Below are 23,666 nucleotides of genomic sequence, written 5' to 3'. Positions count from 1 at the left end.
AGATTTCATTGTGCCATAGATGAAATATTATACCCCTTTTAGCATGATGTCAGGTCAGTAGAATTTTTAAATAAGTCAGTACAAATTAATCAGAATGTTGCTCAATGTTGGGGTTTAAGGTTGAGGGATGGAGGGAGGGGGTAAGAAATGGAGAGTTGAAAAAGGGGTGAGAAATAGAAAGGAGAGTAGAACATGTTTGTTCATTTAAAAGTGTTACAAAATTGTATGTACATGTTATGAGGTGGTGAGCAATGTAACATTACACTCTGATTATTGCTGTGATGTACATTTATTATTAAATAAATACATTTCATATACATTTGAAATTCATGATTTGTTGTGTTCTATCAGTAGTTTATAAATGTATGTTATGGCAATTCATGATGTATTTTTGTAAGTTTGGGTCCCGGGGAAACACCAAATTTCTCTTTTGGGTCTCAAGCTGAAAAAGTTTGGGAACCCCTGCAGTATAGTATCGCGATACTTTGCGTGATGATACTGTATCGATACAAGGACGCCAAGTATTGATATTTTATTATTAATATTAGGGATGCTCGATATTGGCTTTTTTACCGATACCGATATTGTCAAACTCTTAATTTCCGATACCGATATCAACCGATACCAATATATGCAGGGTTCCCCCCCCCCAAAATGGAATAATTTCAGGTAATTAACATTACATATCTCTTGTTGTGGAATTAACACAACATTATGCATACTTTTGACAATAAATAAAATCAGAATTAGTTCTTACTTGCTTGCCTGGGCAAATAAAGGTTATATAAATGTAAAAAAAAAAATAATAATAATAATTTTTTTGAAAACGGATACCGATATTTTCCGATATCACATTTTAATGCCGATATCGGCCGATAATATCGGTAGGCCGATAATATCGGACATCCCTAATTAATATATATATATTTTTTTTTTGTATAAGGAAGTTGCATTGTTCATTTCAATACCTGTAATAGTACAGTAGTCCACCCACACACACACGTGTGCATTCAGTTAAGTTGGAATATGACTGTAATACAAACAGTTCAGTTTGTCAGGTACATGCAACACAGATTACAGTGTTGACATCTGTCTGCTTGAGAAAATCCCACTTGCTGCAATAAAAATGATTGAAGTGAGATGAACACTTTATTTTATTAGATAAAACACGTTGACAACGTTTTACTTTGCAGTTGAAAAAATGTAATAAATCGCAATATTAATATCGCAATACTCAGCATGTCACAATATATTTTGAATCGCAATACTATCGTATTGTGACTTAAGTATTGTGATAATATCGTATGGTGAGGCCTCTGGTGATTCCCACCCCTACCCTCACCCCTGTTGACCTCACCCCCAGAGAACAGCTCCCTGTTGACCTCCAGCAGAACGGCCACCCCGATGTTGTCTTTGGTCATCACCCTGTTCAGCATGACCTCGGACCCCTCAGAGTTAGCCATGGCCACCTGGTTGAACTCCACTGTGTGTTTCTGGACAAGAGTAAACCTGGAGGAGGGGGGTATATATATATATAGAGAGAGAGAGAGAGAGCGAGAGAGAGAGAGAGAGAGAGAGAGAGAGAGAGAGAGAGAGAGAGAGAGAGAGAGATTTTTAAACACAACTTTATTTTCTCACTCAGCAATCAACAATACATCAGAATGTATACTTCAAAACACAGAACAGCAAATCAAATCAAGAAAAATAAGACAAACTTCACATCAGAACAAAGCCAAAAACCAACTCCAACTCCTCCACAACTGTACACAACACCCACTTGTAACACCATATCATCTCAAACTCTGCTACATTGCTGGTCAACTTGTAAAAATGAAAATCCGTTCGTAACCTTGCCTTTACCATACCTCTAAACAAAATAGTGGTATCTACCAGCACTGAATCCTCAATCTTTTTCCTCCTACTTAGATAAATGGCCATTTTTGCCTGACCCAGCAGGAAGTTGAAGAGCGGAGTGAGTGAGAGAGAGAGAGAGAGAGAGAAAGTGGTGTGAAGCAGGCGTGAAGCAGGTGTGAAGCAGGTGTGAAGCAGGCGTGTGACATGTGTGAAGCAGGCATGAAACAGGTGTGAAGCAGGCGTGTGACATGTGTGAAGCAGGCGTGTGACATGTGTGAAGCAGGTGTGAAGCAGGCATGAAACAGGTGTGAAGCAGGCGTGTGACATGTGTGAAGCAGGCGTGAAGCAGGTGTGAAGCAGGCGTGTGACATGTGTGAAGCAGGCGTGAAGCAGGTGTGAAGCAGGCGTGTGACATGTGTGAAGCAGGTGTGAAGCAGGCGTGTGACAGGTGTGAAGCAGGTGTGAAGCAGGCGTGAAGCAGGTGTGTGACAGGTGTGAAGCAGGCGTGTGACATGTGTGAAGCAGGCGTGTGACATGTGTGAAGCAGGCGTGTGACATGTGTGAAGCAGGCGTGTGACATGTGTGAAGCAGGCGTGAAGCAGGTGTGAAGCAGGTGTGAAGCAGGCGTGAAGCAGGCGTGTGACAGGTGTGAAGCAGGTGTGAAGCAGGCGTGAAGCAGGCGTGTGACAGGTGTGAAGCAGGTGTGAAGCAGGCGTGAAGCAGGCGTGTGTCAGGTGTGAAGCAGGTGTGAAGCAGGCGTGAAGCAGGTGTGAAGCAGGTGTGAAGCAGGCGTGAAGCAGGTGTGAAGCAGGCGTGTGACAGGTGTGAAGCAGGTGTGAAGCAGGCGTGAAGCAGGCGTGAAGCAGGTGTGTGGCAGGCGTGAAGCAGGCGTGAAGCAGGCGTGAAGCAGGTGTGAAGCAGGCGTGAAGCAGGTGTGAAGCAGGCGTGAAGCAGGTGTGAAGCAGGTGTGAAGCAGGCGTGTGACAGGTGTGAAGCAGGCGTGTGACAGGTGTGAAGCAGGCGTGTGGCAGGCGTGTGGCAGGTGTGAAGCAGGCGTGTGGCAGGCGTGCGACAGGTGTGAAGCAGGCGTGAAGCAGGCGTGTGGCAGGCGTGCGACAGGTGTGAAGCAGGCGTGAGGCAGGTGTGAAGCAGGCGTGCGACAGGTGTGAAGCAGGCGTGTGGCAGGCGTGTGGCAGGCGTGCGACACGTGTGAAGCAGGCGTGTGACAGGTGTGAAGCAGGCGTGCGACAGGTGTGAAGCAGGCGTGCGACAGGTGTGAAGCAGGCGTGTGGTGTAAACGTAGTCTTTGAACAGACTCACTTGTCCGTCTTGAAGAACACGGCGCAGCCGTCCACGTGTCTCCTCTCCGGCTCAGACACCAGTTTGGCTCGAGACTTTGGACAGAAGTAGCCGTCGTACCCTCTGTCCTTCAGCGTGTCCAGGAAGAGGGCGTAGTACTGCTCCGTCTCCACCTCCTGAACAACAACAACAGTTCAACACACTGCTCCGTCTCCACCTCCTGAACAACAACAACAACAACAACAGTTCAACACACTGCTCCGTCTCCACCTCCTGAACAACAACAACAGTTCAACACACTGCTCCGTCTCCACCTCCTGAACAACAACAACAACAACAACAACAGTTCAACACACTGCTCCGTCTCCACCTCCTGAACAACAACAACAACAACAACAACAGTTCAACACACTGCTCCGTCTCCACCTCCTGAACAACAACAACAACAACAGTTCAACACACTGCTCCGTCTCCACCTCCTGAACAACAACAACAACAACAACAACAGTTCAACACACTGCTCCGTCTCCACCTCCTGAACAACAACAACAGTTCAACACACTGCTCTGTCTCCACCTCCTGAACAACAACAACAACAACAACAACAACAACAACAGTTCAACACACTGCTCCGTCTCCACCTCCTGAACAACAACAACAACAACAACAGTTCAACACACTGCTCTGTCTCCACCTCCTGAACAACAACAACAACAACAACAACAACAACAACAGTTCAACACACTGCTCCGTCTCCACCTCCTGAACAACAACAACAACAACAACAGTTCAACACACTGCTCCGTCTCCACCTCCTGAACAACAACAACAACAACAACAGTTCAACACACTGCTCCGTCTCCACCTCCTGAACAACAACAACAACAACAACAACAACAGTTCAACACACTGCTCCGTCTCCACCTCCTGAACAACAACAACAACAACAACAACAACAACAACAACAGTTCAACACACTGCTCCGTCTCCACCTCCTGAACAACAACAACAACAACAGTTCAACACACTGCTCCGTCTCCACCTCCTGAACAACAACAACAACAACAACAACAGTTCAACACACTGCTCCGTCTACACCTCCTGAACAACAACAACAACAACAACAACAACAACAACAGTTCAACACACTGCTCCGTCTCCACCTCCTGAACAACAACAACAACAACAACAACAGTTCAACACACTGCTCCGTCTCCACCTCCTGAACAACAACAACAACAACAAAAACAACAGTTCAACACACTGCTCCGTCTCCACCTCCTGAACAACAACAACAACAACAACAACAACAACAACAACAACAACAGTTCAACACACTGCTCCGTCTCCACCTCCTGAACAACAACAACAACAACAACTACAACTCCCTGCAGTCTGATGATGACACACAGACTGATGATGTCACACAGACAGGTCTACCTGCAGACTGATGATGATGTCACACAGACTGATGATGTCACACAGACTGATGATGTCACACAGACAGGTCTACCTGCAGACTGATGATGATGTCACACAGACTGATGATGTCACACAGACAGGTCTACCTGCAGACTGATGATGATGTCACACAGTCTGATGATGTCACACAGACAGGTCTACCTGCAGACTGATGATGATGTCACACAGACTGATGATGTCACACAGACTGATGATGTCACACAGACAGGTCTACCTGCAGACTGATGATGATGTCACACAGACTGATGATGTCACACAGACTGATGATGTCACACAGACAGGTCTACCTGCAGACTGATGATGATGTCACACAGACTGATGATGTCACACAGACAGGTCTACCTGTAGACTGATGATGTCAGCGTCACAGCTGGTGATCTCCTCCATGATGCCCTTCTTCCTGTACTCCCAGTTGAGCGCCCAGGACGGGCAGTAGCCGTACAGCTGCCGCGTGGCGTACTTATCACAAAGCACGTTGTAGCACATGACCGTGAACACAGCTGGAGAGAGGAGGAGAGGAGGTGGAGAGAGGATAGGAGGGGGGAGGAGGAGAGGAGGGGGAGAGGAGAGAGGAGGAGAGGGGAGGGGGAGAGGGGAGGAGAGGGGAGGAGGAGAGAGGAGGGCGAGGAGGAGAGGAGGAGAGGAGGAGAGGAGAGGGGGAGGAGAGAGGAGGAGAAAAGGGGAGAGGAGAGGGGGGGAGGAGGAGAGGGGGGAGGAGAGGAGAGGAGGAGAGGGGAGAGAGGAGGGAGAGGAGAGGAGAGGGGGGAGGAGGAGAGGGGGGAGGAGAGGGGAGAGAGGGGGGGGAGGAGGAGAGAGGAGAGGAGGGGGAGGAGAGGAGAGGAGGAGAGGGGAGAAAGGAGGGCAAGGAGAGAGGAGAGGAGGAGGGATGAGGAGAAGATGAGAGGAGGAGAGGATGAGAGGGGAGGAGAGGGGAGGAGAGGAGGGGGAGGAGGGAGGAGAGGAGAGAGAAGGAGAGGGGAGAGGAGTAGTATATTAACAGCTGGGAGAACAGAAAAGAAAGACTGGAGATGTTACATTTGCCATGTTGTTTCACTAAGTTCGATTTTCGATTAGTATTGGAATAGTTCCCACAGTGACTATCGAATAGTAATTTTGTGAGTTTTGCCCGCCTCTAGTAAATATGTCATCTTCACTAAGCCAACAAGTAATAATAATAATAATAATAATAATAATAATAATAATAATAATAATAATAATAATAATAAACGTTATTTGTATAGCACCTTTCATACAAGAATTAAGAATTGCAGCCCAAATTGCTTCACAGCAGTAATGTAGACACAAAATAGACATAGGAATAGAATGAGCAGAGAATTTATATTAATTAAAAAAAAAATGGAATAGATTTCTGTCATTAAAATACTGGTATATGAGGGGAAAAAAGACAACATCATCGATTATGATGGATTTCTGACATTAAAATCTATAAAGCACTATTAGCAGGTTTGACACAGTTCTCCTACAGTACCAGAGTTCTCCTACCTACAGTACCTGAGTTATCCTACAGTAACTGCGTTCTCCTACAGTACCTCCTACAGTACCTGAGTTCTCCTACAGTACCCGAGTTCTCCTACAGTACCAGAGTCCTCCTACAGTACCCGAGTTCTTCTACAGTACCCGAGTTATCCTACAGTACCTGAGTTATCCTACAGTACCTGAGTTCTCCTACAGTACCTGAGTTCTCCTACAGTACCCGAGTTCTCCTACAGTAACGGAGTTCTCCTACAGTACCCGAGTTCTCCTACAGTACCTCCTACAGTACCTGAGTTCTCCTACAGTACCTGAGTTATTCTACAGTACCCGAGTTCTCCTACAGTACCTGAGTTCTCCTACAGTACCTGAGTTCTCCTACAGTACCAGAGTCCTCCTACAGTACCTTAGTTCTCCTACAGTACCCGAGTTCTCCTACAGTACCTGAGTTCTCCTACAGTACCTGAGTTCTCCTACAGTACCCGAGTTCTCCTACAGTACCCGAGTTCTCCTACAGTACCTCCTACAGTACCCGAGTTCTCCTACAGTACCCGAGTTCTCCTACAGTACCGAGTTCTCCTACAGTACCCGAGTTCTCCTACAGTACCTGAGTTCTCCTACAGTACCAGAGTTCTCCTACAGTACCAGAGTTCTCCTACAGTACCTGAGTTCTCCTACAGTACCTGAGTTATTCTACAGTACCAGAGTTCTCCTACCTACAGTAACGGAGTTCTCCTACAGTACCTGAGTTCTCCTACAGTACCCGAGTTCTCCTACAGTACTCGAGTTCTCCTACAGTACCTGAGTTCTCCTACAGTACCTGAGTTCTCCTACAGTACAGGGCTCTACGCTAACCTTTTTCCCAAGGAGCACATGTGCTCCTAAATGAAAAAATTTAGGAGCACAAAGAAATTTAGGAGCACCCGAAAATATTTAGGAGCACAGTGAAAATATTTCAAGTAACAGAGTTTTTGTTTTTTTCAAAAATAAATGTATATTTGTACTGTGCGTGCATGTGTGTAAATTAGCTCTTGCTACAACCCTGCATGTTTACATTTTGTATTTTGTACTTGATGTTCATTAACACTGTAATCGGCGGAAACGCCGAAACTCGTCATTGCCCGCCATGCTCATTCTGCCGAAGACGCCGTAACACGTCTTTGATATCAATATTTCAAAAATCTGTGATCGAAATCATATTTCTCCTCCGGGGACCTGAGATATACTGCTGAGCTCCACTCAACTCTCTAACGGTTCAAGAGCGCCATCTGCTGGCCGATCGGCAGATCGCCCAACAGGAAGTCATGTGGATGAAGTGGTGCTCATCCATATTTCGTCCGGGCACTCGCTATCATTAGCAGGACTCCATCTTGACACAGTGAACACCGATCGGTGCAAATAACTCGACAAACAACATGATTTGGACGTATATACTATTATACAACCTGGAGATGGATCGGGTATTTCGACATCCCATAATAGGAATATCTCTGCTCCACGCTCATCGCCCAACGGCGCGAGGAAGATACGGTAAGATCCAGCGTTATTTTCCAACGTGTTCTTTACTAACTGCTCTGATGATCATATCACCCACACTAGATGAATGATATAACGTTGCCCACGGAATTATAAATGACCCCCCGCCCATCCGGTCAACATCAGATGATACGTAGTAACTTCTAGAACCACGTCCAGTTGAAATTTTTTATCTCGCGCCGATTGCTATCAAACTGTATTTCATCATCAATATAATGCATTTGGAGCTATAAATCACGTTCTGGAGAAAGCTGCAGAAAACGATAAAAACATACTTTAGACCGTATTTTAGTATGAATATGTGAATGAAAAAGTATAACGTTGCTACACCCTGAACAATAGATATAGGACATTGAATGGGCCATAATAATGTCAATTTAGCAATACAATTTAAAAAGTTATAGCCCTGCAAAGAAGGGGAACTTCTCCATAGACAAATAGAGATGGCGAGGGATGGTAAATTATGAATTTAACCATGGCGATCAAAGTGTTAACATGTGCTGTCCCTATCAAATAAACTATCAAATCAAACTACTGCTACAAAAGGTTCAGTCACTTAACTTTAGCTTTTGCCCCTTTTATGCATACAATGCTTATGTTTTGGCTGTGTTGGTCTTCTAGAAAAATAATCCTTTCAGGGTTGCCTATTGAAATACTGTACACCTCCAGTACAGAAACATTGTTTGAGTTTGCGTGTCAGGTAGACCATTGATTGACAGTCGAGTCTGCCAATTACATCACACCGCTTGCACTCCGGCGCTGCAGCTGGACCCATAGCCCACCTCTGCTGTTGATAACGCTAGCCAAGTTATTATACAAACAGATACACAGTGGGCCAGTGACTTTGGTGTAGGGGTGTAACAATGCATCGATCCTAAGGGGGAAATTCAACTGCATCGATTTGAAAATGTTAGAATAGATTATCGCAATTGTAATGTGTACACGTTATGTTATTGTCATGTCCGTTACAGCCAACACACAGACATACGCTACTGCATCAACGTTATGATTAACAAAGCAAGGCATTTGTTTTGTTGCATTAACGTTATATTACTATTGCTATCGATAAATCTAGGTGTTCTAAAATCTATTGCTATTGGTAAGAGAGAGACTATAATAAGTTAGTGTCTCGGAAAACGAGAGCCCTGATCGCAATGGCGGAGTTTCAGGAAGTAAACAAGCAAAATGAGAGCTTCCGATTGGTCATTTGCTTTATTTCCCATGAAACCAGTCACTTCACTCTACTGTGATTGGACCGTTGGCTTGAGTGCAATGTGGGACTTGTAGTTTTTTAACGATTCTCAGTGGAGAAATAAAAAGTACGACTTAGGCTGTCATCAGCAGTTCGCACATCGTGCGCGTAATTGGTTTTTGAGGTTCGCACACAGATATTTTTAGTGGCATATGCGAGCAATATGGTCGCACTGTAGAGCACTGCAGTACCCGAGTTCTCCTACAGTAACCGAGTTCTTCTACAGTACCGAGTTCTTCTACAGTACCTGAGTTCTCCTACAGTACCCGAGTTCTCCTACAGTACCTGAGTTCTCCTGCAGTACCCGAGTTCTTCTACAGTACCGAGTTCTTCTACAGTACCTGAGTTCTCCTACAGTACCTGAGTTCTTCTACAGTACCTGAGTTCTCCTACAGTACCCGAGTTCTCCTACAGTACCCGAGTTCTCCTACAGTACCTGAGTTCTCCTACAGTACCAGAGTTATCCTACAGTACCAGAGTTCTCCTACAGTACCAGAGTTCTCCTACAGTACCTGAGTTATCCTACAGTACCCGAGTTATCCTACAGTACCCGAGTTCTCCTACAGTACCAGAGTTCTCCTGCAGTACCAGAGTTCTCCTACAGTACCAGAGTTCTCCTACAGTACCCGAGTTCTCCTACAGTACCTGAGTTCTTCTACAGTACCCGAGTTCTCCTACAGTACCTGAGTTATCCTACAGTACCCGAGTTCTCCTACAGTACCTGAGTTCTTCTACAGTACCCGAGTTCTCCTACAGTACCTGAGTTATTCTACAGTACCTGAGTTCTCCTACAGTACCTGAGTTCTTCTACAGTACCCGAGTTCTCCTACAGTACCTGAGTTCTCCTACAGTACCTGAGTTCTTCTACAGTACCTGAGTTCTTCTACAGTACCCGAGTTCTCCTACAGTACCTGAGTTCTCCTACAGTACCTGAGTTCTTCTACAGTACCTGAGTTCTTCTACAGTACCTGAGTTCTCCTACAGTACCTGAGTTCTTCTACAGTACCTGAGTTCTTCTACAGTACCTGAGTTCTCCTACAGTACCCGAGTTCTCCTACAGTACCCGAGTTCTCCTACAGTACCCGAGTTCTCCTACAGTACCTGAGTTCTTCTACAGTACCTGAGTTCTTCTACAGTACCCGAGTTCTCCTACAGTACCTGAGTTCTTCTACAGTACCCGAGTTCTCCTACAGTACCTGAGTTCTCCTACAGTACCTGAGTTCTTCTACAGTACCTGAGTTCTTCTACAGTACCTGAGTTCTCCTACAGTACCTGAGTTATTCTACAGTACCTGAGTTCTTCTACAGTACCTGAGTTCTCCTACAGTACCTGAGTTCTCCTACAGTACCTGAGTTATTCTACAGTACCCGAGTTCTCCTACAGTACCAGAGTTCTCCTACCTACAGTACCTGAGTTCTCCTACAGTACCTGAGTTCTTCTACAGTACCCGAGTTCTCCTACAGTACCTGAGTTCTTCTACAGTACCCGAATTCTCCTACAGTACCGGAGTTTCGATTAGTATTGGAAAAGTTCCCACAGTGACTATCGAATAGTAATTTTTTTTGTTTTGCCCGCCTCTAGTAAATAAAAAGAAATTGTAATAGATTTCTGTCATTAAAATACTGGTATATGAGGGGAAAAAGACAACATCATCGATTATGATGGATTTCTGACATTAAAATCTATAAAGCACTATTAGCAGGTTTGACACAGTTCTCCTACAGTACCTGAGTTATCCTACAGTAACTGCGTTCTCCTACAGTACCTCCTAGAGTACCCGAGTTCTCCTACAGTACCCGAGTCCTCCTACAGTACCTGAGTTCTCCTACAGTACCTGAGTTCTCCTACAGTACCAGAGTCCTCCTACAGTACCTGAGTTCTCCTACAGTACCAGAGTTCTCCTACAGTACCCGAGTTCTCCTACAGTACCCGAGTCCTCCTACAGTACCCGAGTTCTCCTACAGTACCCGAGTTCTCCTACAGTACCCGAGTTCTCCTACAGTACCCGAGTCCTCCTACAGTACCCGAGTTATCCTACAGTACCTGAGTTCTCCTACAGTACCCGACTACTCCTACAGTACCTGAGTTCTTCTACAGTACCCGAGTTCTCCTACAGTACCTGAGTTCTCCTACAGTACCTGAGTTCTCCTACAGTACCCGAGTTCTCCTACAGTACCTGAGTTCTCCTACAGTACCTGAGTTCTCCTACAGTACCTGAGTTCTCCTACAGTACCCGAGTTATCCTACAGTACCTGAGTTCTCCTACAGTACCCGAGTTCTCCTACAGTACCTGAGTTCTCCTACAGTACCTGAGTTCTCCTACAGTACCTGAGTTCTCCTACAGTACCTGAGTTCTCCTACAGTAACTGAGTTCTCCTACAGTACCCAAGTTCTCCTACAGTACCCAAGTTCTCCTACAGTACCCGAGTTCTCCTACAGTACCCCGGTTCTCCTACAGTACCTGAGTTCTCCTACAGTACCTGAGTTCTCCTACAGTACCTGAGTTCTCCTACAGTACCCGAGTTCTCCTACAGTACCCCGGTTCTCCTACAGTACCTGAGTTCTCCTACAGTACCCGAGTTCTCCTACAGTACCCCGGTTCTCCTACAGTACCTGAGTTCTCCTACAGTACCTGAGTTCTCCTACAGTACCCGAGTTCTCCTACAGTACCCGAGTTCTCCTACAGTACCTGAGTTCTCCTACAGTACCTGAGTTCTCCTACAGTACCTGAGTTCTCCTACAGTACCTGAGTTCTCCTACAGTACCTGAGTTCTTCTACAGTACCCGAGTTCTCCTACAGTACCCGAGTTCTCCTACAGTACCTGAGTTCTCCTACAGTACCCGAGTTCTCCTACAGTACCTGAGTTCTTCTACAGTACCTGAGTTCTCCTACAGTACCTGAGTTCTCCTACAGTACCTGAGTTCTTCTACAGTAACTGAGTTCTCCTACAGTACCCGAGTTCTCCTACAGTACCTGAGTTCTTCTACAGTACCTGAGTTATCCTACAGTACCTGAGTTCTCCTACAGTACCTGAGTTATTCTACAGTACCTGAGTTCTCCTACAGTACCCGAGTTCTCCTACAGTACCCGAGTTCTTCTACAGTACCTGAGTTCTCCTACAGTACCTGAGTTCTCCTACAGTACCTGAGTTCTCCTACAGTACCCGAGTTATCCTACAGTACCCGAGTTCTCCTACAGTACCTGAGTTCTCCTACAGTACCTGAGTTCTCCTACAGTACCCGAGTTCTCCTACAGTACCCGAGTTATCCTACAGTACCTGAGTTCTCCTACAGTACCCGAGTCCTCCTACAGTACCCGAGTTATCCTACAGTACCTGAGTTCTCCTACAGTACCTGAGTTATCCTACAGTACCTGAGTTCTCCTACAGTACCCGAGTTCTCCTACCTACAGTAACGGAGTTCTCCTACAGTACTCGAGTTCTCCTACAGTACCTCCTACAGTACCTGAGTTCTCCTACAGTACCCGAGTTATCCTACAGTACCTGAGTTCTCCTACAGTACCTGAGTTCTTCTACAGTACCCGAATTCTCCTACAGTACCTGAGTTCTTCTACAGTACCCGAGTTCTCCTACAGTACCCGAGTTCTCCTACAGTACCTGAGTTATTCTACAGTACCTGAGTTCTCCTACAGTACCTGAGTTCTTCTACAGTACCTGAGTTCTCCTACAGTACCTGAGTTCTTCTACAGTACCCGAGTCCTCCTAGAGTACCTGAGTTATTCTACAGTACCCGAGTTCTCCTACAGTACCTGAGTTCTCCTACAGTACCTGAGTTCTTCTACAGTACCTGAGTTCTTCTACAGTACCCGAGTTCTCCTACAGTACCCGAGTTCTCCTACAGTACCTGAGTTCTTCTACAGTACCTGAGTTCTCCTACAGTACCTGAGTTCTCCTACAGTACCCGAGTTCTCCTACAGTACCAGAGTTCTCCTACCTACAGTACCTGAGTTCTCCTACAGTACCTGAGTTCTTCTACAGTACCCGAGTTCTCCTACAGTACCTGAGTTCTTCTACAGTACCCGAATTCTCCTACAGTACCGGAGTTTCGATTAGTATTGGAAAAGTTCCCACAGTGACTATCGAATAGTAATTTTTTTTGTTTTGCCCGCCTCTAGTAAATAAAAAGAAATTGTAATAGATTTCTGTCATTAAAATACTGGTATATGAGGGGAAAAAGACAACATCATCGATTATGATGGATTTCTGACATTAAAATCTATAAAGCACTATTAGCAGGTTTGACACAGTTCTCCTACAGTACCTGAGTTATCCTACAGTAACTGCGTTCTCCTACAGTACCTCCTAGAGTACCCGAGTTCTCCTACAGTACCTGAGTTATTCTACAGTACCTGAGTTCTCCTACAGTACCTGAGTTCTTCTACAGTACCCGAGTCCTCCTAGAGTACCTGAGTTATTCTACAGTACCCGAGTTCTCCTACAGTACCTGAGTTCTCCTACAGTACCTGAGTTCTTCTACAGTACCTGAGTTCTTCTACAGTACCCGAGTTCTCCTACAGTACCCGAGTTCTCCTACAGTACCTGAGTTCTTCTACAGTACCTGAGTTCTCCTACAGTACCTGAGTTCTCCTACAGTACCCGAGTTCTCCTACAGTACCAGAGTTCTCCTACCTACAGTACCTGAGTTCTCCTACAGTACCTGAGTTCTTCTACAGTACCCGAGTTCTCCTACAGTACCTGAGTTCTTCTACAGTACCCGAATTCTCCTACAGTACCGGAGTTTCGATTAGTATTGGAAAAGTTCCCACAGTGACTATCGAATAGTAATTTTTTTTGTTTTGCCCGCCTCTAGTAAATAAAAAGAAATTGTAATAGATTTCTGTCATTAAAATACTGGTATATGAGGGGAAAAAGACAACATCATCGATTATGATGGATTTCTGACATTAAAATCTATAAAGCACTATTAGCAGGTTTGACACAGTTCTCCTACAGTACCTGAGTTATCCTACAGTAACTGCGTTCTCCTACAGTACCTCCTAGAGTACCCGAGTTCTCCTACAGTACCCGAGTCCTCCTACAGTACCTGAGTTCTCCTACAGTACCTGAGTTCTCCTACAGTACCAGAGTCCTCCTACAGTACCTGAGTTCTCCTACAGTACCAGAGTTCTCCTACAGTACCAGAGTTCTCCTACAGTACCCGAGTTCTCCTACAGTACCCGAGTCCTCCTACAGTACCCGAGTTCTCCTACAGTACCCGAGTTCTCCTACAGTACCCGAGTTCTCCTACAGTACCCGAGTCCTCCTACAGTACCCGAGTTATCCTACAGTACCTGAGTTCTCCTACAGTACCCGACTACTCCTACAGTACCTGAGTTCTTCTACAGTACCCGAGTTCTCCTACAGTACCTGAGTTCTTCTACAGTACCTGAGTTCTCCTACAGTACCCGAGTTCTCCTACAGTACCTGAGTTCTCCTACAGTACCCGAGTTATCCTACAGTACCTGAGTTCTCCTACAGTACCCGAGTTCTCCTACAGTACCTGAGTTCTCCTACAGTACCTGAGTTCTCCTACAGTAACTGAGTTCTCCTACAGTACCCAAGTTCTCCTACAGTACCCAAGTTCTCCTACAGTACCCGAGTTCTCCTACAGTACCCCGGTTCTCCTACAGTACCTGAGTTCTCCTACAGTACCTGAGTTCTCCTACAGTACCTGAGTTCTCCTACAGTACCCGAGTTCTCCTACAGTACCCCGGTTCTCCTACAGTACCTGAGTTCTCCTACAGTACCCGAGTTCTCCTACAGTACCCCGGTTCTCCTACAGTACCTGAGTTCTCCTACAGTACCTGAGTTCTCCTACAGTACCCGAGTTCTCCTACAGTACCCGAGTTCTCCTACAGTACCTGAGTTCTCCTACAGTACCTGAGTTCTCCTACAGTACCTGAGTTCTCCTACAGTACCTGAGTTCTCCTACAGTACCTGAGTTCTTCTACAGTACCCGAGTTCTCCTACAGTACCCGAGTTCTCCTACAGTACCTGAGTTCTCCTACAGTACCCGAGTTCTCCTACAGTACCCGAGTTCTTCTACAGTACCTGAGTTCTCCTACAGTACCTGAGTTCTCCTACAGTACCTGAGTTCTTCTACAGTAACTGAGTTCTCCTACAGTACCCGAGTTCTCCTACAGTACCTGAGTTCTTCTACAGTACCTGAGTTATCCTACAGTACCTGAGTTCTCCTACAGTACCTGAGTTATTCTACAGTACCTGAGTTCTCCTACAGTACCCGAGTTCTCCTACAGTACCCGAGTTCTTCTACAGTACCTGAGTTCTCCTACAGTACCTGAGTTCTCCTACAGTACCTGAGTTCTCCTACAGTACCCGAGTTATCCTACAGTACCCGAGTTCTCCTACAGTACCTGAGTTCTCCTACAGTACCTGAGTTCTCCTACAGTACCCGAGTTCTCCTACAGTACCTGAGTTATCCTACAGTACCTGAGTTCTCCTACAGTACCCGAGTCCTCCTACAGTACCCGAGTTATCCTACAGTACCTGAGTTCTCCTACAGTACCTGAGTTATCCTACAGTACCTGAGTTCTCCTACAGTACCCGAGTTCTCCTACAGTACCCGAGTTCTCCTACAGTACCCGAGTTCTCCTACCTACAGTAACGGAGTTCTCCTACAGTACTCGAGTTCTCCTACAGTACCTCCTACAGTACCTGAGTTCTCCTACAGTAACCGAGTTATCCTACAGTACCTGAGTTCTCCTACAGTACCTGAGTTCTTCTACAGTACCTGAGTTCTCCTACAGTACCTGAGTTCTTCTACAGTACCGGAGTTCTCCTACAGTACCCGAGTTCTCCTACAGTACCTGAGTTCTTCTACAGTACCTGAGTTCTCCTACAGTACCTGAGTTCTCCTACAGTACCTGAGTTCTTCTACAGTACCGGAGTTCTCCTACAGTACCCGAGTTCTCCTACAGTACCTGAGTTCTTCTACAGTACCTGAGTTCTCCTACAGTACCTGAGTTCTCCTACAGTACCTGAGTTCTTCTACAGTACCCGAGTCCTCCTAGAGTACCTGAGTTATTCTACAGTACCCGAGTTCTCCTACAGTACCCGAGTTCTCCTACAGTACCTGAGTTCTTCTACAGTACCTGAGTTCTTCTACAGTACCCGAGTTCTCCTACAGTACCCGAGTTCTCCTACAGTACCTGAGTTCTTCTACAGTACCTGAGTTCTCCTACAGTACCTGAGTTCTCCTACAGTACCTGAGTTCTCCTACAGTACCTGAGTTCTTCTACAGTACCTGAGTTCTCCTACAGTACCCGAGTTCTCCTACAGTACCCGAGTTCTCCTACAGTACCCGAGTTCTCCTACAGTACCTGAGTTCTTCTACAGTACCCGAGTTCTCCTACAGTACCCAAGTTCTTCTACAGTACCTGAGTTCTTCTACAGTACCCGAGTTCTCCTACAGTACCCAAGTTCTTCTACAGTACCTGAGTTCTCCTACAGTACCTGAGTTCTCCTACAGTACCTGAGTTCTCCTACAGTACCCAAGTTCTCCTACAGTACCTGAGTTCTTCTACAGTACCTGAGTTCTTCTACAGTACCTGAGTTCTCCTACAGTACCTGAGTTATTCTACAGTACCTGAGTTCTTCTACAGTACCTGAGTTCTCCTACAGTACCTGAGTTCTCCTACAGTACCTGAGTTATTCTACAGTACCTGAGTTCTCCTACAGTAACTGAGTTCTCCTACAGTAACTGAGTTCTCCTACAGTACCCAAGTTCTCCTACAGTACCTGAGTTCTTCTACAGTACCTGAGTTCTCCTACAGTACCTGAGTTCTCCTACAGTACCTGAGTTCTCCTACAGTACCTGAGTTCTTCTACAGTACCTGAGTTCTCCTACAGTACCCGAGTTCTCCTACAGTACCTGAGTTCTTCTACAGTACCTTGAGTTCTCCTACAGTACCTGAGTTCTCCTACAGTACCTGAGTTCTCCTACAGTACCTGAGTTCTCCTACAGTACCCGAGTTCTCCTACAGTACCCGAGTTCTCCTACAGTACCTGAGTTCTCCTACAGTACCCGAGTTCTCCTACAGTACCCGAGTTCTTCTACAGTACCTGAGTTCTCCTACAGTACCTGAGTTCTCCTACAGTACCTGAGTTATCCTACAGTACCCGAGTTATCCTACAGTACCTGAGTTCTCCTACAGTACCCGAGTCCTCCTACAGTACCTGAGTTCTCCTACAGTACCTGAGTTCTCCTACAGTACCCGAGTTCTCCTACAGTACCAGATTTCTCCTACCTACAGTAACGGAGTTCTCCTACAGTACCAGAGTTCTCCTACAGTACCTGAGTTCTCCTACAGTACCTGAGTTCTCCTACAGTACCCGAGTTCTCCTACAGTACCTGAGTTCTTCTACAGTACCCGAGTTCTCCTACAGTACCTGAGTTCTCCTACAGTAACAGAGTTCTCCTACAGTACCTGAGTTCTCCTACAGTACCTGAGTTCTTCTACAGTACCTGAGTTCTTCTACAGTACCCGAGTTCTCCTACAGTACCTGAGTTCTCCTACAGTACCTGAGTTATCCTACAGTACCTGAGTTATCCTACAGTACCCGGGTTCTCCTACAGTACCTCCTACAGTACCCGAGTTCTCCTACAGTACCTGAGTTCTCCTACAGTACCCGGGTTCTCCTACAGTTCTCCTACAATACCCAAGTTCTCCTACAGTACCCGAGTTCTCCTACAGTACCCGAGTTCTCCTACAGTACCTGAGTTCTCCTACAGTACCTGAGTTCTCCTACAGTACCTGAGTTCTCCGACAGTAACTGAGTTCTCCTACAGTAACTGAGTTCTCCTACAGTAACTGAGTTCTCCTACAGTACCTGAGTTCTCCGACAGTAACTGAGTTCTCCTACAGTACCTGAGTTCTCCTACAGTAACTGAGTTCTCCTACAGTACCTGAGGGGATCATTGGGTCTCGTTCCTTCAAGGTGACCCAGGGTCGCTGGGGTAGCTGTTCTGGGTGCACTAAACACAGAGGAGAGGGAGGACAGAACCACTTTAGTGTCAGCCTTTTGTTCTGGGGCAAAGACACCGTGGGACAATAATAGCCCTACATATACATACATATATAATATAATAATAAACTGTATTTGTAGAGCAGCTTTCATACAAGAATTGAAGCTCAAAGTGCTTCACAGCAGTAACAAAAGACGGGCATAAAGAATGAGCACAACATTGGCAGATCAAGAGCTGCATAAAGTGCAGACAGAATAAGTATAAAAAAACGAGCATAAAATAGACAGCAGCTAAATAGACACGGTCAAGGTAAGGCATAGAACATTAAATCACATCGTTTTTCATATTAGGATCTAACATCTTAACACTTTGGATGCCACTGGTGAACATGGTAAAACATGGTTGAATGCCAGCACCCACTTCAATGATAGCGTTGTGAACGCATAATATATGTCTTAAATTATGGCTGTGTGTCTAATCTGGCCGTCGCTTATCAATGACTTGTTTGCAGTCAACATTTTCTAAGCGGATTTTTATTTTTTATTTAATCGGTTAATTTCCGTTTTATAGCATTTTGAAAAGCCCTCGTTTTCTTGAATGTTTCAGGAAAATATAAAGATTCCGTGATAAACGGCATTTACTGGAATATTCTGGAATACACAAAAAACGGTTGTAATTTTTCAGCCTATTTATGAATAGTTTTCAAATAAACGCTAGATTATCGATAGTATGTGTGTACTTATGCACGCTAGAGAAGCGAGCTGAAAAATCTATTCTCTCATTTCCTGATCAGTGTGTACACACACAGGGCAAACTGATATCTCTGTGAAAACGGATCAGATTATCCTAAGACTGGTAAAATAGATTCCTTACCGCAGATCAGATGTTCTCCAAAAAGATTATTCCAATTCCTGATCGCCATTCTAAATATCGATCGCGTTTATTGATTCAGCGCTGGGTACTGTAAATATGTATTCCACGCTGTTTTCCGGCTCGGCAATCACTTCGATGGCTTGCCGGAAAAGTAAAATGAGGAAACTGGATTTACCCCCCCATCAGTCTAATCCAATGGGGTGCAGTTACACAGGGAGAGACGATAGGGGGCGGTATTTTCCCAATAGAGCTCAGAGAGAGGTTGCTGCACTAGCGTGAGGCTAGATTGATGAAATATGAATTCAAATCGCTAATTAAAAAAAAGACAAACAAACGCTATATAGCGTTGCTGGCATTCAACGGTCGGCATGAACTAACGACATATAGCGTCGCTGGCACTCAGTGTTAATAGGCCTCTTTGTTTGGTTTGATTCTATGGCAATTTTAAAATAGACTGTAATAAAAGAGTAAAATGGTGCATTGGTTCTAGGCAGAGGTAGGGTAAAGCGACTACTTGAAGCATGTCTGGTATTATGGTCATGTCTATCATTAATACTACAATGCTGTACATACATCTGATTAGCACTATTACTCAGTAGTACTAATTTATATATTTTATACCCAGTTTAATCACATGTACATTGTATATTGCTGTTGCACTTTACTGTTACATTTGCACTCTGGTTGGATGCCAAACTTCTTTTGGTTGTACTGTACATGTGCTGTATGATGACAATACATTTTAATTAGGGATGTCCGATATTATCAGCCTACCGATATTGGCATTAAAATGTAATATCGGAAATTATTGGTATCGGTTTTCAAAAATAAATTTATATATATATATATATATTTCTTTACATTTCTTTAACCTTTATTTACCCAGGCAAGCAAGTAAGAACAAATTCTTATTTTATTTATTGTCAAAAGTATGCATAATGTTGTGTTAATTCCATGACAAGAGATATGTAATGTTAATTACCTGAAATTATTCCGTTTTTGGGGGGGGGGGGGGGACCCCGCATATATCGGTATCGGTTGATATCGGTATCGGAAATTAAGAGTTGGACAATAGCGGTACATCGGATATCGGTAAGAAAGCCAATATCGAACATCTCTAATTTTAATCTAATCTAAGCGGTGGTTAATACGAGCACCACAGAGCAGGCCCTGTGGCGAGGCACCATTGACCCGCTGGTGACCCTAAGCGGTGGTTAATACGAGCACCACAGAGCAGGCCCTGTGGCGAGGCACCATTGACTAGGGCTGGGCGATAAAACGATAATTATCGCAATATATTTTAATAATCGATATCGATTGATAATAAAAAAGAAATAAAATAAATGTCTGTGTGTGACCTGCAACAGGGCAGTTTTAAAACCGAGACAGTGGACAGACTTGTCTTTCTTGCCTGCAACTTAAAGTAATGGCTTTGCTTGTCCAAATGACAATACTGACCAAATTGAGATTTATTTTTCTCTTGTCCATTTATTGTTTGCTTTCTAATTTAAAATATTTTAAATACAGTTTGAAACCATCTGTACACAGTAGGCTATGTGTGCTAGCAGAGCTAGTCTCCAGTCGCGAGTCACGGTGCACATGTGCAGTGGTTTGTCCACCAAAAAAGTGCCAAAAGATAGAAAAGAAACTAGCAGAGCCAGAACTATTCAACTCCTCTGGAGCCACAGCCAGCAGAGAAGCTTGTTTACTTTCGTTTTCAAACCAGCTGAAGCCTGAGAACTGGAGTGTGAGGGGCTGTAACACTAAAGATGGCGGCAACGACAAAGAATTGCTGCAAAATAAACATACATCTGTTGTTTAAAAAAATTATAATAAAAAATGTAATACTTATAACAATATCGATAATTATAGATATCGAGTGATATGGTATCGTTATCGATATCGTGATATCATTTTTGGCCATATCGCCCAGCCCTACCATTGACCCGCTGGTGACCCTAAGCGGTGGTTAATACGAGCACCACAGAGCAGGCCCTGTGGCGAGGCACCATTGACCCGCTGGTGACCCTAAGCGGTGGTTAATACGAGCACCACAGAGCAGGCCCTGTGGCGAGGCACCATTGACCTGCTGGTGACCCTAAGCGGTGGTTAATACGAGCACCACAGAGCAGGCCCTGTGGCGAGGCACCATTGACCCGCTGGTGACCCTAAGCGGTGGTTAATACGAGCACCACAGAGCAGGCCCTGTGGCGAGGCACCATTGACCCACTGGTGACCCTAAGCGGTGGTTAATACGAGCACCACAGAGCAGGCCCTGTGGCGAGGCACCATTGACCTGCTGGTGACCCTAAGCGAGGCAGCGGCACCATTGACCTGCTAGATTGTCGAGCATGTAGTTCAGAAGCTTCCTGGTTCCGTCCGGCTCCTGGTACAGGTTGAGAATGTCCTGCGACAGAGGGTTGCCTGCCACACAAGAAACAAACAGTCAATATATACCTCAATATATACCTCTGCAACACATATCATAAAACTTATTTTTTTATTAAAGTTTTATTTTAATTTATATAATTTGTTCGTGCTTCACATAAATGAAACAACGAGTCTAGACATTTACATTTAAAGTCCATTTTAAGAAGCCATTAGGGGTGTAACTATGCGACCTCAACGATTAAATTCGATTACGATTCTTCAGGCAACGATTCAATGCATCATGAAATCTCTTCATTTGACCACGATTCGATTCGATTTGATTCATTTTCTATCAGTTAATTCCCCAAAAAGTTTTGAATACACAAATGTGGCTGGGGGAACTGATTCACTCAGCATGAATGGGTGAATTTTATTTTAATTATAATCGATTCTAACATTTTCAAATCGATGCAGTTGAATAGTCACATTGATGCATCATTACACCCCTAGAAGCCATATTAAAGAGCATGCTGGTAACAACAGGGGCCGTACTGTACAACACCAAGGAGAGGGAAGCCACACCCACCTTTGAGCCCAAGGGTTTGTAACTGAAACAGTCTTCCAAGTTCATAAGGCAGAACTCGTAAAAGATTGTTGTTTAAAAGCAGTTCCCTGGGGGGAAAGAGTTGAGTGTTAGTAGCTGAACCAGCATTTATACAGTAGAGTTCTACAATCTAATACCTCAGCTAGGTTCTTCAGACGGGATACAGTGTTTATATGTACAGTAGAGTTCTACAATCTAATAGTTATGGTGGTGGTGGTAGTCAGTAGTCATGGTGGTGGTAGTAGTCAGTAGTCATGGTGGTGGTAGTAGTCATGGTGGTGGTGGTAGTCATGGTGGTGTCACTAGTCATGGTGGTGGTAGTAGTCATGGTGGTGGTACTAGTCATGGTGGTGGTACTAGTCATGGTGGTGTCACTAGTCATGGTGGTGGTAGTAGTCATGGTGGTGGTACTAGTCATGGTGGTGTCACTAGTCATGGTGGTGGTAGTAGTCATGGTGGTGGTGGTAGTCATGGTGGTGGTAGTCATGGTGGTGGTAGTAGTCATGGTGGTGGTAGTAGTCATGGTGGTGGTAGTAGTCATGGTGGTGGTACTAGTCATGGTGGTGGTACTAGTCATGGTGGTGTCACTAGTCATGGTGGTGGTAGTAGTCATGGTGGTGGTACTAGTCATGGTGGTGGTACTAGTCATGGTGGTGGTGGTAGTCATGGTGGTGGTAGTAGTCATGGTGGTGGTAGTAGTCATGGTGGTGGTAGTAGTCATGGTGGTGGTAGTAGTCATGGTGGTGGTAGTAGTCATGGTGGTGGTAGTAGTCATGGTGGTGGTAGTAGTCATGGTGGTGGTAGTAGTCATGGTGGTGGTGGTAGTCATGGTGGTGGTAGTAGTCATGGTGGTGGTAGTAGTCATGGTGGTGGTACTAGTCATGGTGGTGGTAGTAGTCATGGTGGTGGTGGTAGTCATGGTGGTGGTAGTAGTCATGGTGGTGGTAGTAGTCAGTAGTCATGGTGGTGGTAGTAGTCATGGTGGTGGTGGTAGTCATGGTGGTGTTAAATTAACTTCTACTGCAGCCTTTACGGTAATCTGTGAAGAGGAGAATGGGCGCGGTTGTTGTGCGTCACTTGTTTTGGAATGCACTGAGGTTGTGGCCACTACACTGTGGAGAGCGTGAAATAAACTTGAGTGTAAAGAAAACTGTCGTCTTATTTGCAAGCTAACAGTAGTTATGGTGGTGGTAGTCATGGTGGTGGTAGTAGTCATGGTGGTGGTAGTAGTCATGGTGGTGGTGATAGTCATGGTGGTGGTAGTAGTCATGGTGGTGGTAGTAGTCATGGTGGTGGTAGTAGTCATGGTGGTGGTAGTAGTCATGGTGGTGGTAGTAGTCATGGTGGTGGTGGTAGTAGTCATGGTGGTGGTGGTAGTAGTCATGGTGGTGGTGATAGTCATGGTGGTGGTAGTAGTCACGGTGGTGGTAGTAGTCATGGTGGTGGCACTAGTCATGGTGGTGGTAGTAGTCATGGTGGTAGTAGTAGTCATGGTGGTGGTGGTAGTAGTCATGGTGGTGGTGGTAGTAGTCATGGTGGTGGTAGTAGTCATGGTGGTGGTGGTGGTAGTAGTCATGGTGGTGGTAGTAGTCATGGTGGTGGTGATAGTCATGGTGGTGGTAGTAGTCATGGTGGTGGTAGTAGTCATGGTGGTGGTGATAGTCATGGTGGTGGTAGTAGTCATGGTGGTGGTAGTAGTCACGGTGGTGGTAGTAGTCATGGTGGTGGCACTAGTCATGGTGGTGGTAGTAGTCATGGTGGTAGTAGTAGTCATGGTGGTGGTGGTAGTAGTCATGGTGGTGGTGGTAGTAGTCATGGTGGTGGTACTAGTCATGGTGGTGGTAGTAGTCATGGTGGTGTCACTAGTCATGGTGGTGGTAGTAGTCATGGTGGTGGTGA

The 23,666-nt window shown here is 45.3% G+C and overlaps 1 protein-coding gene across 4 annotated transcripts in view; it reads right to left on the bottom strand.

Moving 5' to 3' along the window:
- The window catches only part of cnot6l (CCR4-NOT transcription complex, subunit 6-like), a gene marked incomplete at its 3' end in the record, with an annotated part of 77,737 nt that overhangs the window by 18,545 nt on the left and 35,526 nt on the right, over positions 1-23,666 (bottom strand). For all 4 annotated transcript variants that reach the window (XM_084322349.1, XM_084322351.1, XM_084322350.1 and 1 more), the window contains exons 4-9: positions 21,750-21,835; positions 21,128-21,217; positions 17,861-17,929; positions 4,978-5,135; positions 3,175-3,329; positions 1,358-1,509 (exon numbers count right to left, since the gene is read on the bottom strand). In XM_084322349.1, coding sequence (XP_084178475.1) covers positions 1,358-1,509; positions 3,175-3,329; positions 4,978-5,135; positions 17,861-17,929; positions 21,128-21,217; positions 21,750-21,835 — 710 coding nt within the window. The remainder of the gene's footprint in view (positions 1-1,357; positions 1,510-3,174; positions 3,330-4,977; positions 5,136-17,860; positions 17,930-21,127; positions 21,218-21,749; positions 21,836-23,666) is intronic.

Source organism: Notolepis coatsorum (genome assembly GCF_963971535.1).
Source record: "Notolepis coatsorum genome assembly, chromosome: 10".
In the NCBI taxonomy this organism is placed as follows: Eukaryota; Metazoa; Chordata; class Actinopteri; order Aulopiformes; family Paralepididae; genus Notolepis; species Notolepis coatsorum.
The sequence above is the reverse complement of the archived record's forward strand: the minus strand, read 5'-3'. Positions and strand labels throughout refer to the sequence as shown.